The 24,343-nt window shown below is 48.5% G+C and overlaps 1 protein-coding gene across 3 annotated transcripts in view; it reads right to left on the bottom strand.

Moving 5' to 3' along the window:
* Positions 1 to 18,950, bottom strand: part of LOC111155241 (early B-cell factor 2) — a 188,648-nt gene extending 169,698 nt beyond the window's left edge. For 2 of the 3 annotated variants that reach the window (XM_022515354.1, XM_022515356.1), the window contains exons 1-6: positions 18,472 to 18,950; positions 15,838 to 15,994; positions 14,753 to 14,816; positions 14,402 to 14,457; positions 13,827 to 13,900; positions 7,667 to 7,735 (exon numbers count right to left, since the gene is read on the bottom strand). In XM_022515354.1, coding sequence (XP_022371062.1) covers positions 7,667 to 7,735; positions 13,827 to 13,900; positions 14,402 to 14,457; positions 14,753 to 14,816; positions 15,838 to 15,994; positions 18,472 to 18,602 — 551 coding nt within the window. In that variant the 5' untranslated portion in view covers positions 18,603 to 18,950. The remainder of the gene's footprint in view (positions 1 to 7,666; positions 7,736 to 13,826; positions 13,901 to 14,401; positions 14,458 to 14,752; positions 14,817 to 15,837; positions 15,995 to 18,471) is intronic. The other variant, XM_022515362.1, reaches the window with a different exon arrangement.
* Positions 18,951 to 24,343: the final 5,393 nt, after the last annotated feature.

Here is a 24,343-nt window from a genome sequence, read left to right as displayed (position 1 = left end):
CCCAAGAACTGAAATCTTTGAGGAGGCAGAATCTGAAGCAGGTCTTGAAAAATGGATAGGATTTATACTGACGGAGTTTGGGGTGGGTACTCCAGGTAGAGTTGGTATGTGCAAAGGGAGGGAGGACATATGCAAGGTCTGCTTGATGAAACAGATTTTGATTTCATTTTGATTCATGAGGAAAGAAATGATGGGACTAGAAAGTTAGAACTGACCTGCCAACCATTCACCTAGTCTGCCCTATACTTTTCACGGTTGGTAAATAAATATCTTACCGTGTGACTATTTAAGCTGTCAGCTCCATGAGAACAGGAACCATGGCAGTTATATTCTCTGATGGTCTCTTAGTACCAGGAGTTCACAAATAATTTGCTAACTAGTTGAACAATAGAAATATATCCTAAATGAATGAATGATGGAGTGACCTGATGCACAGATGATTGAGCTAATCTGTGCCAAATCTTAAAGTTCTGCAAGTCTAAGAAGGCTGGTCTGTCGAATAGAATAAGGATAATTCTTAAACACTAACCCAAGAACAGAAATAAACTTCATAACTCTTCTGTGCCATCTCTTTAATCAGCAGGAAGAGAGGGATTTTCTCAAAGGAAATTTCATTTCTTATTTACCACTTGGTCCAGGCTGTCATCCCATGATGTGTTTCAACCAAAAGGTATGTTTTTTTCTACACCAGCAAGTGGAAGAGTCCCTTCTATCTGTGTCTCCCTAAATTGGCCAAGACACTAGCAAAGGTTTTACTAGACAACAAAGGACAAAGAACAAGAAAGAATGATGCATTTACTTTAGGAAGATAATCTGTGTTTTTTAGTAAGAAAATCTACACCCTCTCTGAGAAAATGGAATTTTCGCTTAAAAAAAAAAAAAAAAAAAAAAAAGCCCGGGACCAGGTTTTTGTAGACTTTTCACAGCACTGGGCTTCCCCACACCAGAGATGGGGAGTCTGGGCATGGAAGGCACACATTAATAGCTCCCGTAAATTACTGATGAGCAAGGCTGATGAATTAGCATTCAGGCCCCAAACCTGGGCCCTTAGCTAGAATCAGAGAATTCAGAGCTGGAAGGTAATGTGAAGGTCATCCATTAATCCAATGCACTTCTTTTTACAGATGGGGAAACTGAGAGCCAAAGAGGCAGCTCTGACCTCTGTAATATTAGACAGCCAGTTAGTGAATGATCTGGGGCCAGAAGCAGGCATCCTGTTCCTAGTCAAAGGCCATATCTGCTACATACTGCTGCCTTTCTGCCATGGGGACTGAGGACTAATATTCCATCAAACCTGTCACACATGAATGTAACTTGTACAACCTCAGAGTTAAATGGCACTTCAGAAGCCAACAGTGCCCACCACTTCCCAGAAAACAGATCCCCTCTCTAATGATCCCATCAAGAGTGCCTCCAGACCATAGTCCCCAGGTTTTTCCACTCTTACACAGCTCTGAATTCTGGAAGTTTTTCCTTCTTTTAGACAAAAGTCTTTTTCTCTGGAACTTCTACCCATTAACTACCCTCTAATTTCACCACTGAAACTGGCCTGTGACCTTGGCTAAGTTCTCCAACTCCTTAAGACTCATTTTTTCCTCCATATAATTGAAACTTTTCTCAACCATTGAAGATTATTAATAAGATTATTTAATGAGCACAAACTGCTTAGCACAATGCCCAACATCCAGTAAGTGCCAATTAAATGTTGAGCACTGGTCTTACCCAACCTTCTCGGAGACAGAAGTCTTTGTTCAGGAGGTACGTCTATTGATGTATCAGGCTTGTCCATTTCCAGGAAAAGGGAGGGAGTGGTCACAGATTGAAAACCAGCCTGAGTGGCCTAAGACGGCAGGAACCCACTTGGCTTTGTGGACATAAATCTCAGTAAGAGCTCAACTCCAACTACCATCCAAATACTGCTTCTACGCTAGAGGAAATAGTGGGGTTCAAAGCTGAATCTTCACCATAAATCAAAGAGAAATTAATGTGGAGTTCGTTTGATAAATTAACAAAAATTCTAGTGTTCAGGTTGAATGCAATACCCTCTAGCACGCATGGAAGGTCAGTAAGGGCTTTACCCCCCACAGTTGTTCTCTGGAAGTTCCCATCCCACAAATGATACTTTGCGGGAGTTAAGCGATACACTGAAGAGAGGAAATAACAAGTATGGGCCAAAGGAAGGAGGATCCAAGCATGCACTCCAACGGAACAAGGCAGTCGATGAGGTGGAAAGAGGCAAGAAAAGGATTTGCCAAGTGGCAGAGAAAGAGCAAACAGGAAGCCTGAACCAGAGGGGAAAGCAGCAGGTGAAGATGCCTACCAAGATGACAATAGGAGAAAAACTTGGGATTATATTTAAAAAAAAAAAAAAAAAAAAAAGAGTAGTGCCTAGGTGGCTGGGTCGGTTCAGCATCCAACTCTTGGTTTCACCTCAGGTCATGATCTCAGGGTTGTGGGATCGAGCCCTGTGTCAGGCTCTGGGTTCAGTGGGGAGTCTGCTTAAGATTCTTTCCCTCCTTCTCCCTCCCTCTCTGCTCTTCCCCCTGTTCCCACACACATGCCCTTGCTCTCTCTCTCTCTCTCAAATACATAAAAACACAAATAAATAAACACATAAATAAATAAATAAAATCTTGAAAGAAAGAAAATGTCCCGTTATGTGGGGGTGTGAAGAAATTGGGCCCTTTGTGCATGGTTGGTGGGAACATAAAATGAGGTAGCTGCTATGGAAATGGTTTGTCGTTCCTCAAATTATCATATGGCCCAGCAATTCCACTTCTGGATATATATTCAGAAGAAGAGAAAACAAAGAATCAAAGAGATACTTGTACACCAATGTTCATAGCAACATTGTTCACAAATAGCTCAAAGACCGAAGGAACCCAAGTGTCCATCGACCAATGAGTATATAAACAAACATGATATATTCAGAATGGAGTATTATTCAGCTTTAGAAAGGAAGGCAACTTTTGACACATGCTACAACATGAGTGAAGCTTTAGGACATTAGGCTAAGTGAAATAAGCCAGTCACAAAAGGACAAACACAGTATGACTTTGCTTATGTGAGGTCCCCAGAGTAGTTAAACTCACAGAGACAGAAAGTGGAATGGGGGCTGTCAGGGGCTGGAGGTGGGGGAGAATGGACAGTTAGTGCTCAATGGGGACAGAGGTTTAGTTTTGTAAGATACAAGAGTTGTGTAGAGGCATGGTGGCACTCACTGCACAACCATATGCATGAACCTAAACCACTTAGCTGCATGCTTAAAAATGGTTAAGAGGGTCAATTTTCTGTTGAGTGTATTTTTCCACAACTAAAAGCTTATTTTAAAAAAAAGTGGGGGAGAGCCTGGGTGGCTCAGTGAGTTAAAGCCTCTGCCTTTGGCTCAGGTCACGATCCCAGGGTCCTGGGATTAAGCCCCACATCAGGCTCTCTCCTCGGCAGGGAGCCTGCTTCCTCCTCTCTCTCTCTCTGCTGCCTCTCTGCCTACTTGTGGTCTCTGTCTGTCAAATAAATAAATAAAATCTTAAAAAAAAATTTTTTTTTAATTTAAAAAAAAAAGGAAGATAACATCAGGAAAACCCCCTTGTGCATACCTATATGCCAGATCTTTTCAAATCAACCTTTTGAATGAGGTTTATCTTGTTGTTTGTCTGGCTTCTTGAAAAAGAAAATAAACAAAAATACATCAACACAGAAAATGGCGCTCCTGGAAACAGAGTTCGGAAATGTGGAGACCAATGTCCCAAGACCAAAAGCTTGGATATTTAGGATGTGAAACATAGGTTGATGTGCCCTTTGAAGAGAAAATATCACACCGCTATACACAGGGGCAGGGACAGCCTACAAAGACTCAAAAAGAATTCTTGCCCTCGCCATCCATCTGACTTTTGATGGGGCTGTAAGAACTGGAAGAGTAAGGACTCTTTTTCACTCACCTACATTGGTGAACCTGTCCCTAAAATACTCTTCCCTGGAGCACCAGATTATCCTAAGAACCCCAGAGTTTCAGTAGATATTCAGAACAGGCTTCCAGACAGAGAAGAGAGTCTGAGAAGAATACAGCCCAGAATAAACAAGGTTGGATTAGCTCTGAGACCACAAAATACAAATCAGGCTTGAGCCTTTTAATTTTTATTTACCACACACAGATCTTTATAAACAAGATTTAGGCTGAAGACCCAAGTAAGGATTATGGTTTCATTGTTGGTTTTGTTTTGTTCTGCTCTGCTGGTATTTTTTTTTTTTCCTTTCCAATAGGAACTTTGGATTTTTACACTAAAAACTGATAAACCCCACTGCCACTCTACATACGCACACATTTGTACACAGAAGGAAGTCTCTGCTGGGGGTCCATGATTCAGCAGCAAGTCCTGCTGAGCCGTGTGTTGGCCTGGCTTTTTGGAGAGGGGTGTGGCTGCCCAGGAATTCACAAAAGCATGATGAAAAGACAAATAAGCTTCTAGAGAAATCAGGGCAGGGAATAATTTAGTAGGAAAAACAAATGAAAAAACAAAAAACCCTGGTCTGGGGCTAAGTTTTAAAAAACGAAGAACCAAATCTCTAATGGGTGATGCCCTTTCATAAATCCAATGATTCTCAGAGAAGGAGCCACAGAGTAGTAAAAGCTATTTTTCACACTTCAAGCAGCCTATTGGAAACTGAGTATCTGCCCAGGATGTGGTCACATGGGCTAAGTGAAAAGTCAAGTTGTTTTGTGTTTGAGCTGCAAGTCTACAGACTCAGTGTGCTAACACTGGTTGCCTCATCCCAGTCAAAACTTCTGATAGGCCATTGATGAGATCACGGACATTTCTGGAATGAGGTTTTTCCTTCCCGTTCTGTTGTATGTCTTTGATTAAGAAAAATGGAATTACAACTGAATAATTACTTGTTAATTGCAGTTTAGCAGACAAAATCTTACAAAACGCTGGGTTAGCCAAGGGAAACAATAGAATGGGTCCTTTGTGGTGAAAACTTTGGGAACCCCCCTGAGCTCCCCATTCGTTCCCCTGAACATGCACAATTCCAAGGGAATAAACAGGCTTCCCTGGAGCCAGAGTGGAGCGTGCCTGTTGTGTGAGAAAACTCAAAGAGAGACAGTGTAAATTAACTGCATCTGGTTAGACTGAGTGAGCAGGGGGAGGAGATAATTAGTTGGCATTATAGGAACAAGGGCAAAGACGAGAGTTCTATATTTACTCAGAGGAAATCCGAAATAGACTACTTTGCGCCCGTTTGGTGCTCATGGGGGAATCTCAACATCTCCAATTGGCAGACTTTGAACACAGGGAGTGAACGCACAACTTAACCAAACCCCTGAATGACACAAACCACCCATCCCACTTCCAACAAATGGAAACCTGACTTTAGCTCCTGTTACTTCCACAATGAAGGGAAGAAGGCGAAGGTAAGCCACAAAGATATCCAAGAGCAATAATAAGACCAGAAGGAACAATGTCATCAGACAAAAGCCTGACAGTGAGTAGACAGAACAAATGCATCTGTTTATCATAAAATGGGTTCTTGAAACACCTGATGATGGCCAATTTACCTGTACCCTTGGGTATTTATGTCTCCATGTGTAGATGAGCAACATTTCAAAAGTAATACACATTTCAAGTGATGCAGAGACATCACTGGGCTATTTTATTCTGCAAATGATAGTAAAAAATAAATGCCATTGCCACATAAAGCTCTATCACATGCAGCCAAAATACAATGTCCACCTTCTGAGAAGAATGCAAGACTTTCTAGCACAAACAATGAAAGCACCTAATTTGAAACTCTTCTCTCTGTGGAGACTCTACACAGAGATATAGATAAAAGACTACCTTCTCTTGTACAGGTAATGTGTGTTCACATAGGATGAAAATGTAAATATGTTTGGCTTTATCCTCAGGTGCAGGCTCCTTGGGTTTCTTAATGCAAGAACGACTCCATGAGGAGTCTTTAGGATGTGTGCTGATGAGATGTAAGGTGCAGCTCAGCATTTGTATGTTTGCAACCATTTCTAAAGCTGGTTTGTGGGTTATTCACCACAGGAGAAGAGGTACTTGTCATGAGGTTGGAGGAGCATCTTGAAAGGGAGCAAAAGTGTGTGAAGGAGAGATGATTGGTGAGGTCAGGGTGCATGCCAGGAGGGACTGGGTCTGCATCTAGCTTGTTCTCATAGGCTTCAGATTTCTCCCAAGGGATCCTTAGGGCATCCTGGGATGTTGGGAAATGGGGCCATGTGCAATCAACACATTCAAGTCACAAAAGTCAAGACAGACAGTGCCAGGAGGAGGCTGTGGCAGCAAAGGGAACATGAGCCAAGAAGGACGGATGGCTGTGTTCTAGGACCAGCTTTATTCCACTCAGCTGTGCAATCATGGGCAAGTCATATCAGCATTCTTGGGCCAATTTCCATCTGTCAAATGAGGAAGATGGCTGAACCCAAAGAATTCTCATAACTCTTTCATTGGGAGCTTCCATGCACTTTCAGAAAAAAAGAGAAACCAAAACCAAAAAGGAAATTCCAAGCAGCTCCCTAAAATGAGTCTCACCTGAAACTCCTATGATGGCAAAAGTACCCCCCTACAACCAACAAACATTTGACATTTGGTTATTATCCTCTTCTAAGCATCTCAGAGAAGACTACAAAACTTTCTGGAGCCTCCTGAAACCTAGAGTGGCAGGCAGTACCCTTCAGTCATACCACTGAAGAGCAGAGATGCTGAGTGCTTTGTCCAAGGTCAGGAATGAGGACAGGATCCGGATTCCAGCCTCCTCATTCCTAGGGCTATGCTATACTTTCCACAAAGAAACCAAGCTGGCTTTCTGGGAAGAATGCCAGAGGTTCCATTCTCCCAGTTGAGAATTCATTGGAATATTGGAATAACAACTTTGGAGACTGTGGTCTCTCCAATCCATTTCAGGACCTGGCTAGAAACATGAAAACCCAAAGAAAGAAGCAATAGGGAATTATTCCGTTTTTTAACGAAAGAGAAAAAATTAGGGGTGGGAATAGGGGATTTCTTAAAAATTACATGATTGCTGGAAGTTAATTTGGTATTTCTTCATTGGTTTGTAAGTTCTGTTTCCAATCACAAAAACAGACAGCTGAGGATGCCTAAATCACATTTCAATGAATTAGCATCTTGTCCCAGTGAATCTTTCCCACTCTGAATATAACATAAGACCCAGAATGCAATGCTCTGTGGTAGAACAGAATCTCCCTCAGTGCAAGAGAGAGCTTGTCATAATCCCCTAAACTGTAATCTAAACTGATAGTCTTCAAACCCAACAGCAATCACTGAGAATGATAAAGGAGTTGCCGCTTAACTAGGGGTACACTGCCTCTTCCAAGAAACTTACTGAGACCCAGCTCTGCCAGATAGGAGAGCAGGAATCCTTTACCATCCACATACTCCTTATTAGGTTGACATCAGTGCACCTGGAAAAGAATCCCATCACAGATTTAGAGACACAGGTTCAGAAAACAAGGTTCTGACTTCTTCCAAGAAAGGTCAACCAGAACAAGAAAACACATGTTGGACTGGCTTTGCCTTGAAGACAGCATGAAACCAACCTTATGGCAAATCCCAAGCGATTGGTACTCAGCGTTGAGATTCATAAAGGAAAGAAACCAGGAATAATCGCTTCAATAGCTTTCTCCCCCTACCTGTCGATGATGACGGGGTCTGAAGGAGTCTCATTTCTGTTCCCACAACTTTTCTTCTCACAACATCGACTGTAGATTGGGAAGGAACCAAGAGAATAAAAGAAATTTGTTAAAATCAACAAAATACAAAATAGAAACATTCACAAAAGTGATTATGTCCTAGGTAACCTTTTAGCATTCAGTTGCTTGAGCTCAGTATTTATGGCTATGTTTAAACACAACACTGAACCCTAAGCCCAAAGATACTCTCTCAAATTCTCACTCTATGGCTTATAACTGGGTAATTTTCAGCAAATCACAACTTTCCCAGGAGCCATATTTGTATTCTGAACCACAAGCGTTGGATTTTTTAATCTATAAGGTCACTTCCAGTTCCATGTTGACTGATTTTATGATTGTGTCTTTTAGATCTGTGTGTCTTAATAAATATTTGAAGAAAGAAGAGAAAGGAGAAGGCATAAAATAGACCCCGAGTAGCTGCCTGGCTTTATCAACCTTATGTACATAATAATAATATCTTTCAGTATACTTTATAAACATTTAGTTATTTATCCATTTCTCTCATTTTCTAAAGATGAAGGAGGAAGACCAGAACCATGATGTACATTGTAAAATTGGGAGAAAATGAGGCAGAGAGACACAAAATGAGGTAGAGAGACCTAAAATGATCTCTCCCATGATTTCCACCAATGTCAAGAACAGAATTGGGACTTCCTGTGGAAGTCCCATCCTGAAGCTGCTACCTCCCAAGACTTCCACCTAGCAAAGTGCTGGGTACCTGGTAGATGCTGGAGAAAGGCTTGTGGAATTATCTGGGAGAGAGAAAGAAAAGAAGAAGCCATACAGCAACTACAGCAGACAGGAAGGACTCTGTTGGACCTGAGCAGTGAGCAAAATGCTCCAATCCAAAGGTGTCTTTAAGAAGGACCTAGACAGATGTGACAAAAGCAAAGGAAACTGGGTGGTGGGGAAGCACTGGAAAATCACCTCCCCTTGATGCTGCCCGCTGCCACCAGACCTCAGGCTTCCAAATACCTCTTGGCTCATTCAAGCACCTGGTCTACCATCAACAGGGTTGCTTAAGAATGTAGCCTTGACATTGCATAGAAAAAAAAATGACCATCCACACTGGTCGGAGACTATGCCTCATAACCATCAGGAAATAAGCAAACTAGATGTCAGCACTGCCCTTCCCACAATCTGTTTAAGTTTGAGAGCAAAGCAACACAATGGAAAGATGGCTGAAGTGAGAATCAGGGCTCTGGCGTCCAATACAACACTGTCAGCAAGCAGCTGAGAGAAGGTAGTCAAATCTGTTTAATCCCTCTGGGCTTTGCCAGCCTTATATATAAAATTAAAATACTAGACTAGATCATCTCCAGAGGCCCTTCTTTGTTTCGGAAGCAGTGAGGCAGTGAGATCCCCAAGCCCTCTTTGGAAGTGATGACAAAACAAGGCAAAGAGCAAGACCACAAGGCAACAGGGACTCTGAGGCCTATCACCAGTCCAGACACAGTTTGCTTTGTGGCTCCCTCCAGTCCACTTGCCCTCTCTGGTCCTCCACAGAATTAAAAAACAAACAAACGAATAAAGAAGTCTTTGTAAAACTTTTCAAGTTCATGTTCACTCCTACAGGGGTGTGTGGGATTACCTGGCTACTCACTCTACCTTTCTCCAAGAGCAAGATAGACTGGAGAAGTGCTAAACAAGTTTCACCAAATGAGCGCTAGGAGGTTTTAAGAAATTTAATCAAATTAGTAGGAAGTAAAAGAAAAACTGTCTCAATGTTCTTAAATACCAGAGCTTGCCACTGGGGACTTTCTGAAATAATATTTTGCCTTTGAAATTATATTGGGTCTTAACTTTTAAAATTTCAATCCATCCCAAGATTAACACCAATAAAAATGCTGGCCAGCTGCTTTCCCACCTCCCAAAGCCCGTGTCTCTCTTCCCAACTCCCTACCACCACCCACTCCCCTCACCCACCTCTCCCTACTTCTGTTGCTGATGTCAGCAGAATACCTCTATGGCTCAGGCAAAGCTTTTTTTTCTTAGCAACACAATTTCAAAAGCCCAGGCATGCTTGTTACCTAAAGACCTTCTAGCTAGACTCCCCTTTGACATCAGTAGTATGTCAATCTAACCCAAATATGTGTGCGACACAAGTACAATTTAATTACAAGAGCACGGACTGTCAGGTTGTGCCAATCTGTTTAGTTTGAGAAGGAATGATTCTGAAGAGGCCAAGTAAGTTTGCAGAATTGCTGAGCTGAATTCAGCTGCTTTCCATGGGGATTTTCTCCGAAGGAATAGAAAAACAGATAAAAATGTAAGCCTTCCTCTCATAGAGGAAGGAAATGATATTCAAGGAAAAATGCAGAGAAACTTTAGAACTCAATCTTCCATGTTCCAATGGTAACATATTTAAGTACAATCTCTAATGTTAATAGCACAGAAGAGATGTAGAAGACACTCACTTGGTCCGGGCTATAATAGTAAAGGAATAAAAATAATAGGAATGGACTGCATGTGCTCCATCTGAGCCCCTCTCAAAATTTCTCGGGGTGAGGCAAAACTACTTCTTTTCCTTTCTTTAAAAAAAAAAAAAAAAAGGTTCTCATTAAGATGTCTTAGTTACTTTTTTTAAAAAAATCTGGTTTCTTAAATGACATTCCATCCTCATGCCAGTAATATTAACATAAGCAAAGGGAAGTGGAAAGTGGAGGACATTCATGAACCCCCGTCTGCAAACAATCGTGCTGGGATCAGATATGTGCTTGGTGGATGAGAAGGACTGGGGCCCTGAATTACTCAGATAACAAACTCCATTCTCCTCTCCCTTTGCTGTAGAGACAAAGCCTGTGCAACCAACTTCAGGTTCAGCTACTTTAGTGAAAAAGGCTTTATAGGGTTATCTTCTAACAAGCAAGTCTCTAGGTCTGATGTTCCTGGTAAGTGTTTCTTTAAAACAGAAGATTTTAAGACTGTAAAATAGGAAAGGAAGGCGGAAAATAAACAAAGAGAAGAGGAAACTGAACTTGGCACTAGGTTGATTGTGTTCCTAACTACCACAGAGAGCCTCAGAAGGGCTTTTTCTCCCTAATGAATGAAAACGCAGGTTGGTCCTCCACTCCGCAGTTTGGCCGTGTTTGATTTATTTTATTCTAATTCTTACTCAGAGAACCTTTTTCTCTGAAACACTCTCAACCTTTTCCTTCAAATGCTACAGGACTCTCTGGTCCTCCCCATCTCACAGAGTCTCTAGAGAGGGAAAGAGAAAAAATAAACCAAGTTGGTGATGAGGCTGGGGGAATATGGAAAATCGCATCCCAATCCTGAATCTTACCTGCATTTTTCCAAAAGGAAGAAGAAAGGGGGCCAAAGGATGGCTGGAGAAGAAAAAAATCCCCAGCCTTGGACACTGGTGTCCAGTCCGTCAAACTCCTGTTCAAGACAAGCGAATGTGCCCTTTCCCCTCCAAAATCGTTTTTAAAATTCAACCCTCAACTTTCAAAAATCTGTCTCTAATTTCAAACTCAAATAAGCGCACAGCATGGTGGCTTTTGTTTTGTTTTCTTCTCCCCAACTCCTCCCTGCGATTGCATAACAAAAGTGTCTAAATTCACACCATCTGGCCGGTAAAGACACTGGCCCCACTGCCCGGCTGGCCCATCTGATTAGGACCCTGTCTAGCCTGCGCCTTGTGGCGAAAAGTCACAGCTGTGGGGTTTGCTCGAGCTCAATACAGCTCTGTTATTAGCCAGCTGTAGGCCTTGAGACGACTTCTGTTCAAATTATAATATCTTTTAACCCTCTGAGCATTGAGGGCACGGGGCTGGCTGGCAGCAACATAACAACTAGATTTCTCCTTGCTAATAATTGGCAAAATGAACTAAAGCAGGGAAGAGAGGAGCAGAGACAACTGGGAAAGGGAGAAAAAGTTATTCCTAAAGAGATTTATTTTGTTCCCTCTGAAAGGTCAATGCCAATTTATGAGCTTTTTTTTTTTCCTAAGGATTACAGAACATAAAACCATTCAAGGAAATTTTCAGGTATACCCAAGACCAAAGGGAACGAAGAGTAGGAAATAATCGCTCAGAACAGCTCATCTGATTCATCCTTCAATCCCTGGCTGCTCTCCCTGGCCCCTAAAATGTGGGAGAAGGAACTTTTTCCCTTACTGGACAATCAACCAGCTCTAACTGACAAATTGAGATCTTCCCCTCTGGTTACATCCAATATTTGCCATCACCCCAACTATCTCCCAAAACACACACACACACAGACACACACACACACCATACACAGTACTCATCCAATGGATCATTTATTTATCCATAATTAATATTTGTTTTAAATTCTAGTTTGGGGAAGAAAACCACAGAACGTCTTCCCAGGTCTCAGATGCAGAGAAGTTACAGTACATTAAATTTTTATATTGTGTTACTAATGCAGACTAAACTAGAGGCTTTAAAAATTGATGCTGTTACTTAAACAGCATAAAATGAGGAGGATTTGATTGGGCTTAAAAATAAAAATGTCAGCCTTAACTACAGCTGGATGAGGCATGCGAGTGTTATTTAAAGTGATAGGTATAATTTGTCAGACAATGGGCCAGTTTGGGGGTTTGTTTTCCTTTCTTTTAGGAAGATAATCTCTCCAAACAAAGACATTTAAAAGTATAAAGAGGGATTTAAAAAAAAAAGTCCTTCAATTACCCAACCAAATCAAAGTGTTCTATTTAATCTCAGGTATTACATGCAAGCTCTTCTTGGAATTGCATTTCCTTTTTGGAGGAATCTATCAGGAACCCTGGGATAATAGAGTGGCTATCTGTTCACTCCATTATCCATGGCCTCTCCCAGCTACTCAGGCAGGGAAGCGCCATTCCCCTCCGCTGAGGCCACGGGCAGAATTGAACTTTGCATTTGGCAAAGTTTGTTTTTCTAATACTTGGTCAAAACCAAAACAAACATGGCTGATTGTTATGGTTTCTTTCTGACTGGGTTGGGAGGGAGTCCAGGCAGCTGGGAGCTGCCCATAAAACAGTCCAAACTAAATCAGATGGCCCACAATTATCCAAAACTAGTAAGTCTGGAGCTGGTGGACATTCACTGGGACAACAGCAGAGTAAGGAAGAACAGGCTTTTCTCTCCAATCTGAGATTTGGGAGGAAGAAAAACGTGTATGACCTTGACATTTAAATGTTTATAGTCAAATAGCCACCTCTTTCCAGAGTTTCCGTTTCTCCTTTGCTGTGGTGGGTCCCCAGTACTCAAAAGTTTGTTCAAAGGATGGATAATTAAGTGTGTGGATTAATTTCTTCTAATTTTTAATTCTCTTCTAGTCAAGCAGAAGAAGGGTCTCAAATGGAACGATTGGCCTCCAGAAAGAAGATGGGGGATAATGCAGGGATCTGAGGAGACTGCGCCGCTCACAACTTGATGTTCAGAATCCAACTGTTGCTCCGGATCCCTGTAATGAGGTCGTCTCCCGCCTCTCCCACTAGTGGTCAACGGGACTGCTCTTTCTCTCCAGTAGTTTCTCCTGACCTCAGAAACTCCCCTGACAAGGGAAATCATCGGAGAAGCGACATCCCCCAAGGAAGGAAACCCTTTGGCATCACAGAAAGGTGCCTCTGTGGTTGGGGGTGGGGGGATTCACCCTCGGGTAGTTCCTCTCCCAGACTGCAAGTCTTTTCCAGTGCTTTGACTCCATACTCTACAAGTAGCCCCTCCTGGAAATCTACCGGGAGCGGGCAGAACAGGCTGGAACCTAGCAGTGCGGACCTGGGGTAGAGTCCCAAAGTCTGCAACCCCAAACTTGGCTGGGAGCTGCCCGGCCCCTCCCTGCGCTGCCACTGACCGCAGGACAACAGAGACGTTCCTCTTAACGGAGGAAACTCCTGAGATGCCGGGGTTTAAAATCCTGAGTGGTTCTGAGTTTCCTTTTGGAGTCCTAAGGGATATGCTCTAAGAATCTGGCCTTTAAGGGGGAGTTCTGGCAGATCAGCCCCCGGGGTAAGGCCTCCATCCCTTGGAGCCACCACTCCTGAAAGTCAACGGCTGGGAGGCATGCAAGCGGGGAGGCACGCAAGCCGGCCAGCACGGCTCACCCGTCCCGCTTTCCAGCAAAGCCCGCAGGAAAAAGCGACACTTACCTGCACATCACTTCATGGGTCAGGAGAACGCGGCACATTTCTGGATTCTTATTTTGTCCCTCGTAAGCTATGGGCTGCAAAGGAGTGTGGGGAGTTTGTGGGGAAGCAGGAAGGGAACACAGGAGGGCAAAGGAGAGACAAAGGAAAGGGGACTTCAGAACAAGCACAGAATTGATTTTTTCCCCTCTGCCCACTACTTCATTAGGAGTTAGCACAGAACCTGAGCTGTGGCCTGACTAATTCAAACGAAAGAATAATAGAGAAGTTTGCCCTAGTGAGGACATATTTCCTGCAAAAGGGAATGTTTGGGGGGATGGGATCTCCCACCAATTGCTTCCTCTCTTCACCCCTTTGCTCTCCTACCCTCAACCCCAACCAGAAAGAAAGAGGACACGATGGGGAGAGAGGGAAAAAATTGCTCTCCAGGTTGGACAAGGTGCTAGTTGATGTGGAGAGGCCTGTGAAGTCCGACCCAGGAAATCGTGGGGGGTGGGCAGAGGGGGGGGGGGCGGGGAGAGGTGTGGTGCTGGGGGTTCAGGGGTGCCCGAGGGTAAAGGAGACCGGTGCTGGCTCACCTGCTTGGTGACTGAGTCGATGAGCCTGACATATAGGTCCTGCTCCGTGCGGACGCCTGTGGGGGAGGGGTGGGGGCAAGAGGGAAGGGCCGCGGAGCCGCCGGCGGCACCCAAACCAGTCCCTGCTCCGGGGGATGGAAGTCCAGGCAGCAGCCCCCGGCTCCCGACTTCCGGCAAGCACTTGGGCTGTGCGGTGCTGGGGGCAAAGACCACGCACTCGCCTCTGGCCCTGCCCGAGCCTCCTGCAGCCCTGCGTTCCCCCGTCTGGAGGCTGACTGCAAGCGACTGCGACGTGGTCAGCCGCCCTCCAGCAAGAGAAAGGAGCAGGCACCGCCGACGCTACGCGCTTACCATTGCTGTAGAGGAGCTGTAACTTATAGTGGGTACCGTTGTTGGTCTTCTCGTTGCCTTGTTCCTGAAAAGACAGGCAGTGTTCAAGTCCCTTGCCTTCCAGCACCCCCCACCCAGTGAAGGAAAAACTAGAGAGCGCCCCCCGCACGGCCTCCCACCGCCTTTCCTGCCGCTCACTCCTCAGCTTTGAACAACCCCCTGCCCAGCCCCAGGTCAAAGGGCACTGACGTCTGCCCTGGGCCAACCTCTGAAACTTGCTATGGCTCTGGCCACTTGACCCTGAGCCACCCCTCTGTCCCTCCCCCTTAAAAATGTCCTCAGAAGTGACCCCCCAGGAGCTGACAATAGGACACCCCACCAAGGATGCCTCTAAACCGGCCCCTCCCAACCCAACGGGGCTCTGTGTCTCCTTAAGGAGTCCCAAGGCTTCCCTTGGCAGAAAGATGCAGGGACCTGTCATTTGCAACGGCAGCATTTGGCTCTATCCTGTCAAGACTGGAGCCTCTGGGGCCAAAAGCTCAGGGACCAGGGCCCAAATTTGAGGGTGACCTCAGGAAGCTTCTGCCCTAAAGCTCCGCAGGCCCAGAGAGGGCAAAAGACTTTCCTTTTGTCACATGTCCATTTCATCTGAGATCGAATCCAGCCCCCAAACTCAAGCCTGGGTCAGCGTGGACACTGCACTGGGGAGCGAGAGTGGAAAAGTGGGCTCAAAATGGGGAAGGCGGGCCAAGACTGGGCTCTAGGTCTCCACTCCGCGGGCGCTGGCAGGTGCAAAATAACAATAAAATAAAATAAAATAGAATAACCCAGAAAAGGACATGCTCTGTTCTGAAGGGGGTTTGCTCCACGGTCAGTCCATGCGCAGGCTCTGCTAATGACCCAGAGGCTGGGTTCATTCAGCCGCCAGCGCCCCCGCAGCGAGAAGGTACCCGAAATTGACTGACTCAGAGGCTGGGGCCAGAAGCCTTGATTTATCATTCCTGATGATATGAGTGGAAAGGTGTCTCGAATGACAGATGGAATCTTTAGTACTTTGCAAGGAGGTAGTTATCAGGCCGTGAGGAGAAGAGGGGGACCTCGCTTACTTTGTCGTTCTCCACAAAATCAACGAAGGCTGTGCGCTCAATCTCCACCGGCTGCCCCTGCCTGTCATAGAGCGCCAGAACGAAGTGAAAGAAGTTGGATTTCCTCAAGTTGGAGGGAGGCTGCTTCTCAAAGTGGGCCCGGGACAGGGCGACTCCGCTGAGCAGGAAGAGACACGGGGGACACCAGACAGAGGGAAGGAGAGAAAGACACCACGTTACCAACATGCCCACACAAATACCATGGGGGGTGGGGTTGTCGAGGGTTCTGGTCCCGGGTCCAGAGTTCTGGGCCCCTCAGACCTTTTTGCAATTCAGTGTAAGAAAAGGGGATGCTTTTGAGTAGTTGCAGTGGGCACAGGGGTCGGCTTAACGGGACCACCGCCCTGTACACCGCCACCACGGGCTGTTCCAACCTCCGGGGCATCCCTGCAGCTCACAGTCTGGCCTTTACTGGAGACCGAAAGATCCCCAATGTGGACCAATGTCCCAAACAACCCCAAAGGAGGCAGCCCCAGTCTTATCCCCATAGGGCCGTCCCTATCGTCACCCTCAGGTAGAGCCCCTAGCTGGATCAGGATTTGGAACTAGGCCCTGGGATTAGAGCAATAAATGCCTCCTTACTTTTGAAGAAGCGACCCTTTTCCTTCATCTTCATTGGAGCTAACTGACCTATTGCTACCGGTCACTACGCCTTCCTTGCTCTCTCCCCAAAATTGGTGGGTGGGGAACCCCCTGGGGCCGGGCAGAAAACCCAGAGCCCAAGCCTCAACCCACAGGGAGAGGCCTCTCCTCCCGCTTCCCTCGCTCTTCCGAAAAGTTGCTCCCGGGACAGTGGCAGAGTGGAATCTCCAGGACCAAGGATCGCGGGCCACTGCGGACGACGTGATACTAGGGACCCCGCCCCCAGAACTGCTGCGCTTGGAGAAGGCAAAATGTTATTAAGAGGCGGAGAGCGTCCTCGCCTGGGGCCAGGGGTATCCCTGCTTAAGCTGCATCTCCTGGCGGCGACAGCCAAACCCGCTGACCGCGAAACCCATGTTGGAGGACCCGGGAGGCGCCCTCGAGCGTTTTGAGTGTGTGCACACACCTCCCTGCAGACCTGTCGCGGCCGGGGACAAACTAGCCGCCAAATCACATTTAACAGAAGTCTCAGGGCCCAGGCGAGCGCGCAGATGGCCAGGGCTGCCCCGCGGCGCTGGGATCTCTGGGCCTCCTACCCCAGGGCGCGAGCACTTTCACTCTTCTGAATGGCGTAAAATTCTGGCTAGAGTCCGTCACTCGGGCTGCGTATTCCAAGTTTAACAATTATTTGATCCGGGTAAAGGAGAAAAGTAGAGGAGGTGTCTTTAAGGTGCTTGGCTTAAGGAAATGCGCTTCGGAGCCGGGTCTGCGAAGCTGCCTGATTTCCCTCGGCGGAAGCTCTAAGAGACCCCAGACCTCGGCGGAAAGCCGCCTCTGCCTTGTGCTGTCTGCCTGGGGTGGGGGTGGGGGGATGGCAGCGCCCCGGGCTCCTGTAGAAGGGAGGGAGCCGCGGCCCCCGGGTCTCCTCTCCTCCAAGGGTAGCGAGCGGCTGGTTCGCTCTACCCGGGACACCTGGAGATGTGGCCAGTCTGGGAAAGGAGGCATTCTCTGAGTGATGTCAGGACTTAGAGGGAGATGGCTAGGGGAGAGGATAGGAAGGCTGGAGTCGTGGGAAGAAGTTCGTAGGCTCTTTGGGGTTTGTGGGAGGGAGGCTGTCTTTCGAAGGCAAAGACGCGGAAACCATAAATCCCAGCTCAGTAGTGGTGATGAGGGAAAGGGACCAGAATGTCTTCGTGGGGTGGCACTCTAGACAAGGCGTTTACTATCTCAGCACGCGGACGCTTAGAAACAAAGTCAACTTCAGTAACTAGCAAAACTAAAGGCTGCTGATGCCTGCGTTTGCCGCCGGTCTCCTCTCCTCGCCTTTCTTCCTCTTCTGCAGCTCTTTCTACTGTTACTCCTTCGTCTTCCCTTTTTAATCTCTTGTCTCCCCTCACCCCCTCTTCCTTAGGTCTGGTCCACTGTTTTATCTCTGCGCCTGGACCTCCAGCCTGCCCCCCCCGCCCCGGAGCTCCCGGCCACTTTGCCTTCCCAGCAGCGGCTCCGGCCTCTCCCACTCCTCGCGTCGCCGCCGCCATCTGGCCGCGGGGCTTCCGGCCTTCAGGAATCACCCGGCAAGATGCGGGAGGAGAGGCGCTTGCGAGCGGCGTGGCGAAACCCGGGAGGCGCCGGGAAGCCCGGCTCTCCGGCGGCCGCCGCTGCTAGCTCGCGTCCTCGCACTCCGCTCCCGGCTGGGCCCGCATCGCAGGGCTAAGGGCTGAGCCGCAAGGATGCCACTTTGTTATTTTTTCTTCGCAAAGAGTGGTCTGTGGGGAAGGAGCGGGGGAGAAACACAAACGACCCAGGCAGTTCGGAAACTCGAGTGTTGGCTGCGGGGTAAGTGTCCCCCTAATTGCAGCGACCTGCTTGCCCCCGGTCCAGCTCCAGCGCGCAGGGCCAGGGCGACAGATGGGGGAAGACAGAGGCGGCACACAGACAGACAGACGGTGAGAGCGAGAAAGGGAACGAAGAAAAGACTTTAAGAACATAATAATGGTGAGGCCGTATCATTACCTCTGCGCCGCGACATTGGCGTCCACCACGCCGACATTCCGGACCCAGGACCTGACCGAATCCATCTCGGCACCCAGCGATTTCTCTTTCAGAGCTGGTCCTCTTCCTAAAGTATCTTGAATCCCAAACATTTAAAAAGTCTGGTCTACTGTCGCTTTAAAAATACGAGTTACAACACTGTCCCTACTGTTCCCAATGCTGTCACCAAACACCAAAATGTCTCCTCCAAAGCAATCCAAGAAAGGGGATCAAAAGCCGAAGTTTGAGTCTCTCTTGGGGGGGGGGGGGGGGCGGTAAAAAGAGATAACCCGTCCTTTGCTCCGCGCGTGAGGTGCGGGCTGATGTAGTTAAAGTTTGCTATTTATCCTGCGCAAGTTCAGATCTGCCGCCTCAGGGCCTCCGTCCTAGGTCGCTCGCATCCTTCCAGCTGCAGCGCTGCCTCCAGAAAGTGATCACAATTTAGAAGCATCACCTGTTCTGGGAGAAACAGGAGGAGATTGATGGCTGCCTAATCGCTCCCCTTCTTCCTAGTCCCCCCTCCCTACTCCTCCCCACCGCTCGAATTTAGGGGAAAAAAAAAATCCCCAACAGGATCAGTTGTAAAAGGAAGGGAAAGACCCGGAGCGGAGAGGAGGCGGTGGCTGCGAGCACCTCGGAACCGGGCTGCAGCCGTGCGCGGGCCCCATGAATGGGTTACCTCGACCGCAGCCGCTGGAGGCGGAGCAGCGGCACGATAAGGAGCCTCATTTGCATGGACGCTCGGGATTGGCCGGCGCTGGGCAGGCCGGGCCGACGTCCTTCGGCGGCGCGCGCCACGCTCGGCGTTGCTGGGAGTCCGGGAGGTGAAAGGGGACAGAAAGCTGTGGACGCTGCGTCCTTCCCCCAACCCGGTGTGCGTGCGTGAGCTGGGGCCCCCAAATCTTGAGCTCAAGCCGAGTAGTCGGGCCCTGCAGGTTGGGATGTGCCCGCTCGGTCTGGCCGCGGGAGCGGGAAGCTTCCGTGGATCGCGCCACTAGATGCAGTTTTTTGTAGCCTGCGGGGAGGCATATTCATTCTTATTCTCGGGACTTGAATCTGTGTACATGTTTGTGAAGAAGCGGAGAGTGTGACCACATGTATTATGTTTTGCGCAAACGTTCCCCAAAGCAATCCAGTGCCCTGAATGGCTCTCCCCAAGTCTCCCGGAGTTTCGAGGTGACACTCAGATTTTGTGTGCGGTTTACAAGTTGTTGAGAGAGGAGGATATATGAATGAAAGCCGCAGGGTGGGGGACAAGCAAGGCTCAAGTGCTATTCAAATAAATAGAGTGTCACGGAAAATGGCCAAGGAGCTAAGGAAAATACCCCCGGGCAGACACGAGCCGGAATCGCACCCGTGCAGATGAGAGCTTGCTGACAGCTCGTGGTTCGCTGAGCGCGAGAGCTTCCCGGCGTTGTCCCGGGAGCTCCCCATTCCACCCCACTCCAGTTCCCGAAGCCCGGGGAAGCCAGCAGAGGAGCCGCAGGGAGGCAGCGGGGAAGTCGCGCAAACTTTGCCCACCGCGCGCTGTCGCCGCGTTGCTGCCCACGGGCTGGTGGCCCGGAGGCGGCGGCGGCTCAGCCAAACAGCTGAAACCCTAGACGGCTTTTTAACTATGCCGGGCAGCTCGCGGTGCCTATTAAAAATCCTCCTGGCTGGGTGTTATTTTCTTGCTTCTCCTTTTGTATTCTGATCTGCGCGTAGATCTGCTGCTGAAATCTAGAACACCAGCGCGAAAACAGATTTGAAGACAATGAATGCAAATCTGTGCTCAAAGACCATCTGCCATGGAGGAGACAAATCAGCTGTTCCACAGTTCGAGCGACTGCGCCCGAGCCTCCCGGCGTCATTACTGAGAGGGCCTTGGCTAAAGCCTGGATTACATTCAGGAGACTTTCCCCCCATTTAGGACTCAAATTTGAGCGTGAATTGACTCTCGACCAGATCCCTTAGGTGTAGGTGAGCGCTCAGAAATGAACTGCGAGAGTTTGCCGCTAGAGGACACAGCGCCTTGCAACTCGTTTACCAGAGCGGACTGGAAGCTCGCACTTTCAGAAAATGCTGCTCTCTTGAGAGAGGGACCGGTCTGCGCCTCTCCTCTACCCCAGGGGCAAACCGCGACCCTAGACTGCGCCCGCGGATCGCGCTCAGGATGCGCAGGTCTCTACTGCTAATAGTCACTTGAAAACCAATGAGGAGGGGATGGGGGAGGGTGAGGGAACCCTTTATGTACAAATCCAGTGGCCAGAGATTGGGGTAGTTAATTTAGGGGGCGGAGAAGGTGAAACCCCCGCCTCTGGGTTGTGCTGATTGTGGCACTGCGACCCCAGGGCTCCGGCTTGGTCCCGTTGGACAAAAGGGAGCAATGAAAAAAGACTGGGGGCCAGAATATGGCACGGGACTGTTGTAAAAACAAAGATAGGAGTTGTCCATAGAAAGAAGGAGGGTGGGAGAGAAATTTGTAGGATTGAAACTTCTATTCTGTTTCAACCTGGCAATTCTCTATTATATGCAGGCTTTATGGATATTTCGGTCCGTGCAAACACTAAGCTCTCAGAGTCTTCTATCCTGGCCCGCTCTCTTTTAAATCTCTCTGAACCTAAACCACCCACCCCCATTCTCATCTGCGGTCTGTGCCAAGGGGAGCCGATGCCTCCGGTGGCCGCGGAGAGTGTGGAACAGCCCTTGAGTCCTTCAAGATGTGTTCATGAGCCGGGAGATATTTTTTCAAGGGGCCTCTGCTCTGCTGCACCTCCACGCTGCCCAAGAGAGGTACCGAGCGCAGTCCGAGGGAAGGCGAGGCAACCGTGGGCCTGAGTCTGGCGGGACAGCCTGGCCCTCAGGTCCGGAGAAGCTGGGGTTAAAGGGCAGAGCCAGGGTCGAGGACGCTGGCTCTTCTCTCCCGCAACAGCTGCCACCCAAATTATGCCCCTCAGGAAGCGAATGAATTGGTCCTTTATACCGGCTTACTGCCGCCCGCCCCAAACCAGACGGCCGCGCAGCGCGGGCGCCCCCACCCCACCTCCCAGAGACAAGTTCTGCGGCCGCGGTGCCCAGCAAGGAGGTAGCCTGGGAGAGCTGAGATCCCGGAACTTTGACCTGGGAGGAGTGGGAGCTGCACCTCACCAACCCCCACCCCCGAGCCGGTTGCGCTAGGGGCGCCCTCCCCGAGCTGCTTTGGGAGCTCCGGACAAACAGCCCGGTACAGCCGAGGGCCCATCCGCTGCGAGCCGCGGGCGTCCGTGGGCGGAGATGAAGTTCCAGGGCTAGCACGGGAAGGAGGGCTGAGGGGGACAAAGAGTAGGGGGAAGAAGCCTTGGGCCCAATGAGGCGGCGCCTTGACCTTTGGGAAACAGGGAGCTTCTCTGCCAAATGAGTTGGGTTTAATTAGCTCTGTGTATGTCTAGGGGAGGATGGACTCAGAGTTGGCCACCCGCGCAGAAGGAGCGTTGGTTGATGGTGAAGTGAGCCGTTGCTCTTGGAGGGTCACTCTCGTCTCTGTAGCCGCCGGCTACCCCCAACAAACCTCCTTTTAGAGCAAGCCACAGAAATCCCTCCCTGAGCCGCGCGGGGGCCCGGCTGGCGCAGCTGCAGCCCCGGGAAGGCCGGCCCTTGCGGGGGTGCGGAGCCCGCGCGCGCATCCCCGACTCCCGCCCGCGAGCTTCGTTCTGCCCCTTGCCAGGGTCGAGAAAAATCTAAAATGACCACTACTAAAATTCTTCACGACACTCTATTTACAAAAAATGGAGGTGGGGGTGGGGGTGTTCCGTCTTTTACCCCGTCCGCTTCTTTGTTCACTCTTCCCAAAGAACTCCCCAGTTTTCTATCCGTTCACGTTTCACATCCGCACCTTAGTGCGGTATGTTCAATTTCCTCCGGATCGGTTTTAAAGCCCATTTCCCCTAATATCGTTCGGTCCAGTCTCCTGGGCGCCGCATCTCTCCTCCGGGTCAGAGGTTCAGAAATTTTTCTTAGAAAATTGTTCACCAAGCCTCGTTCTCGTCAGGCAGTACCCTGGGGTGAAATCAGAAGTGTGAAAACACCCCTCCCTTGCAACCTGACCTTCACCCACACCCCTCAGACACTCACTGAGGCGCCTGGGTCTATGCAGCCCAAAGAACAGAGCCTGGCTGGTACCCAGGGAATTCGATCCATAGGGACAGTCAGTCTGGGTTTTGTAAATGGAAAAGGTAAGCCTCTCAGTGATTTTTCCAAATTGTTTGTTTGTTTTAGTTGGAACATTTTCTTTTTATTTGCTGGAATAGAAATCAATGGATTTGCTCTCCATCTCAGAATCCTGCCGAATATTTAGCTCACAATTCTTCGTGGGTATTTTAGAAAATTATCCAACTCTACTAACTCGCACTTCAGATTTCAACGCGGATATCTGTCTTGCAGAAACTGGACTTGTATGCTTCATAAATAAAAATTCCCTAGAGAGGGAGGGGGGAAGATACTACTGTATTCACAAATGCACCACAAAAATTTCAGGAGGACTCCACCATCTGTGCGGAACAATTCTCTTTCAGGACAATTTGGTAAAAAGTTATATTCGCTTCTTGATTTATTTTTGCATAGTGAAGGGGAATGCAACAGGAACAGCTGCAGAAATGCTGAGGCACGGAAGAACATTTTATAGACACACGATACTGCTTGTACCCAGGCCACTCGGGTCACTGCAATTTTACCCAAAACGGATTGAAAGAGCTAGAATTGGCTCTGCCCTAGCACTTGGCAACTCCAGAAACCTCTTCCTCCCCTCTCCACTTTTTCTTCCCCCTCTCTGGCTTGCTCCCTTTCCCCTTAGTATCATCTGTCTGAAACACCCTTTCTTCCCATTTTCTTATCCAGGCGCAGAAAGGATCGGAGCCCGAGCTGAGGCAAAGAAGCAGAAAGGTCAAGAGAACAAATTTGCCAAGCAGCAGCCGAGTTTGGACGTTTGGAGAGCTGCCGTTGGAACTGGGCCGGCCGCCTCTCGGGAATGACTGCCCGGGAGGTGTGTGTGTAGGGAGGCAGGTGATCTGTAGAGAAAGAGGCGCTTTGTGCAGCCTCCAAGAGAGCCAGGGGGCCTGGCTTCCTGGGTGGGTGGGGTGGCCTGAGCGTCAAGCCCCGGCTTGACGCTGCGATGGGGTGAACGGGTGGGTTGCAGCCCCTTCCAGGTACCTATGCGCGGAGACGTCGGCATCTCGGTCACCACAGCAGTTAAGGCACAGCGATCGAGGGGCTAATTGACCAGCATTAAGAGACCTAGTCCAGTAGGTCTTCACTCAAGATAAGGCGGAGAGTTAAGATGCAGAAGAACCGAGGCTAGACATTCACCCAGCACTTCTGGGAGCTAGGTAGTGCCACACAGTGTCCTTAAACTCAGCAGCAATATTTGCAGTGCGATTATTTGCTCCCAGTTTACAAATGTACAAAATTGGATGGGAAATGGCCTCTCGACCAATAAACTGGAAAACTGGGGACAAAGACCCACGCTAGTCTTCCACTTTCAATACACCACAGTTGGCATGCAATATAAGGCCTTTAAACAGAAAAAGTATAAATATGACTTTTTCCCACTCTCCCTTTTTTCGGTTTCTCAGCTCAGTTGAGGGGAAAGATAACTGAAGAGCCACTCTGAAATGCCCCCCTCTTTTCCTGGTGGTCCCCGCCTCCCGCCAGCCCGCTGGGGAAAGCCCTCGGGACCTCCCAGCTCCCTCCCAGCTCGTGGCGGAGGTGTGAGCGATGTGTTGATTATTCATATTTTTGCCGAGCATACAACTCCGCCGCGGCGGGCGCCGCCACATTTCACACGTACACTCACGTACACACATGTACACGCGCTCACTCCGGCCCCGTGCTCACTCCGCAC

This window comes from Enhydra lutris, unplaced genomic scaffold (genome assembly GCF_002288905.1).
Source record: "Enhydra lutris kenyoni isolate GAN:26980312 unplaced genomic scaffold, ASM228890v2 scaffoldscaffold3, whole genome shotgun sequence".
NCBI lineage: Eukaryota > Metazoa > Chordata > Mammalia > Carnivora > Mustelidae > Enhydra > Enhydra lutris.
The sequence above is the reverse complement of the archived record's forward strand: the minus strand, read 5'-3'. Positions and strand labels throughout refer to the sequence as shown.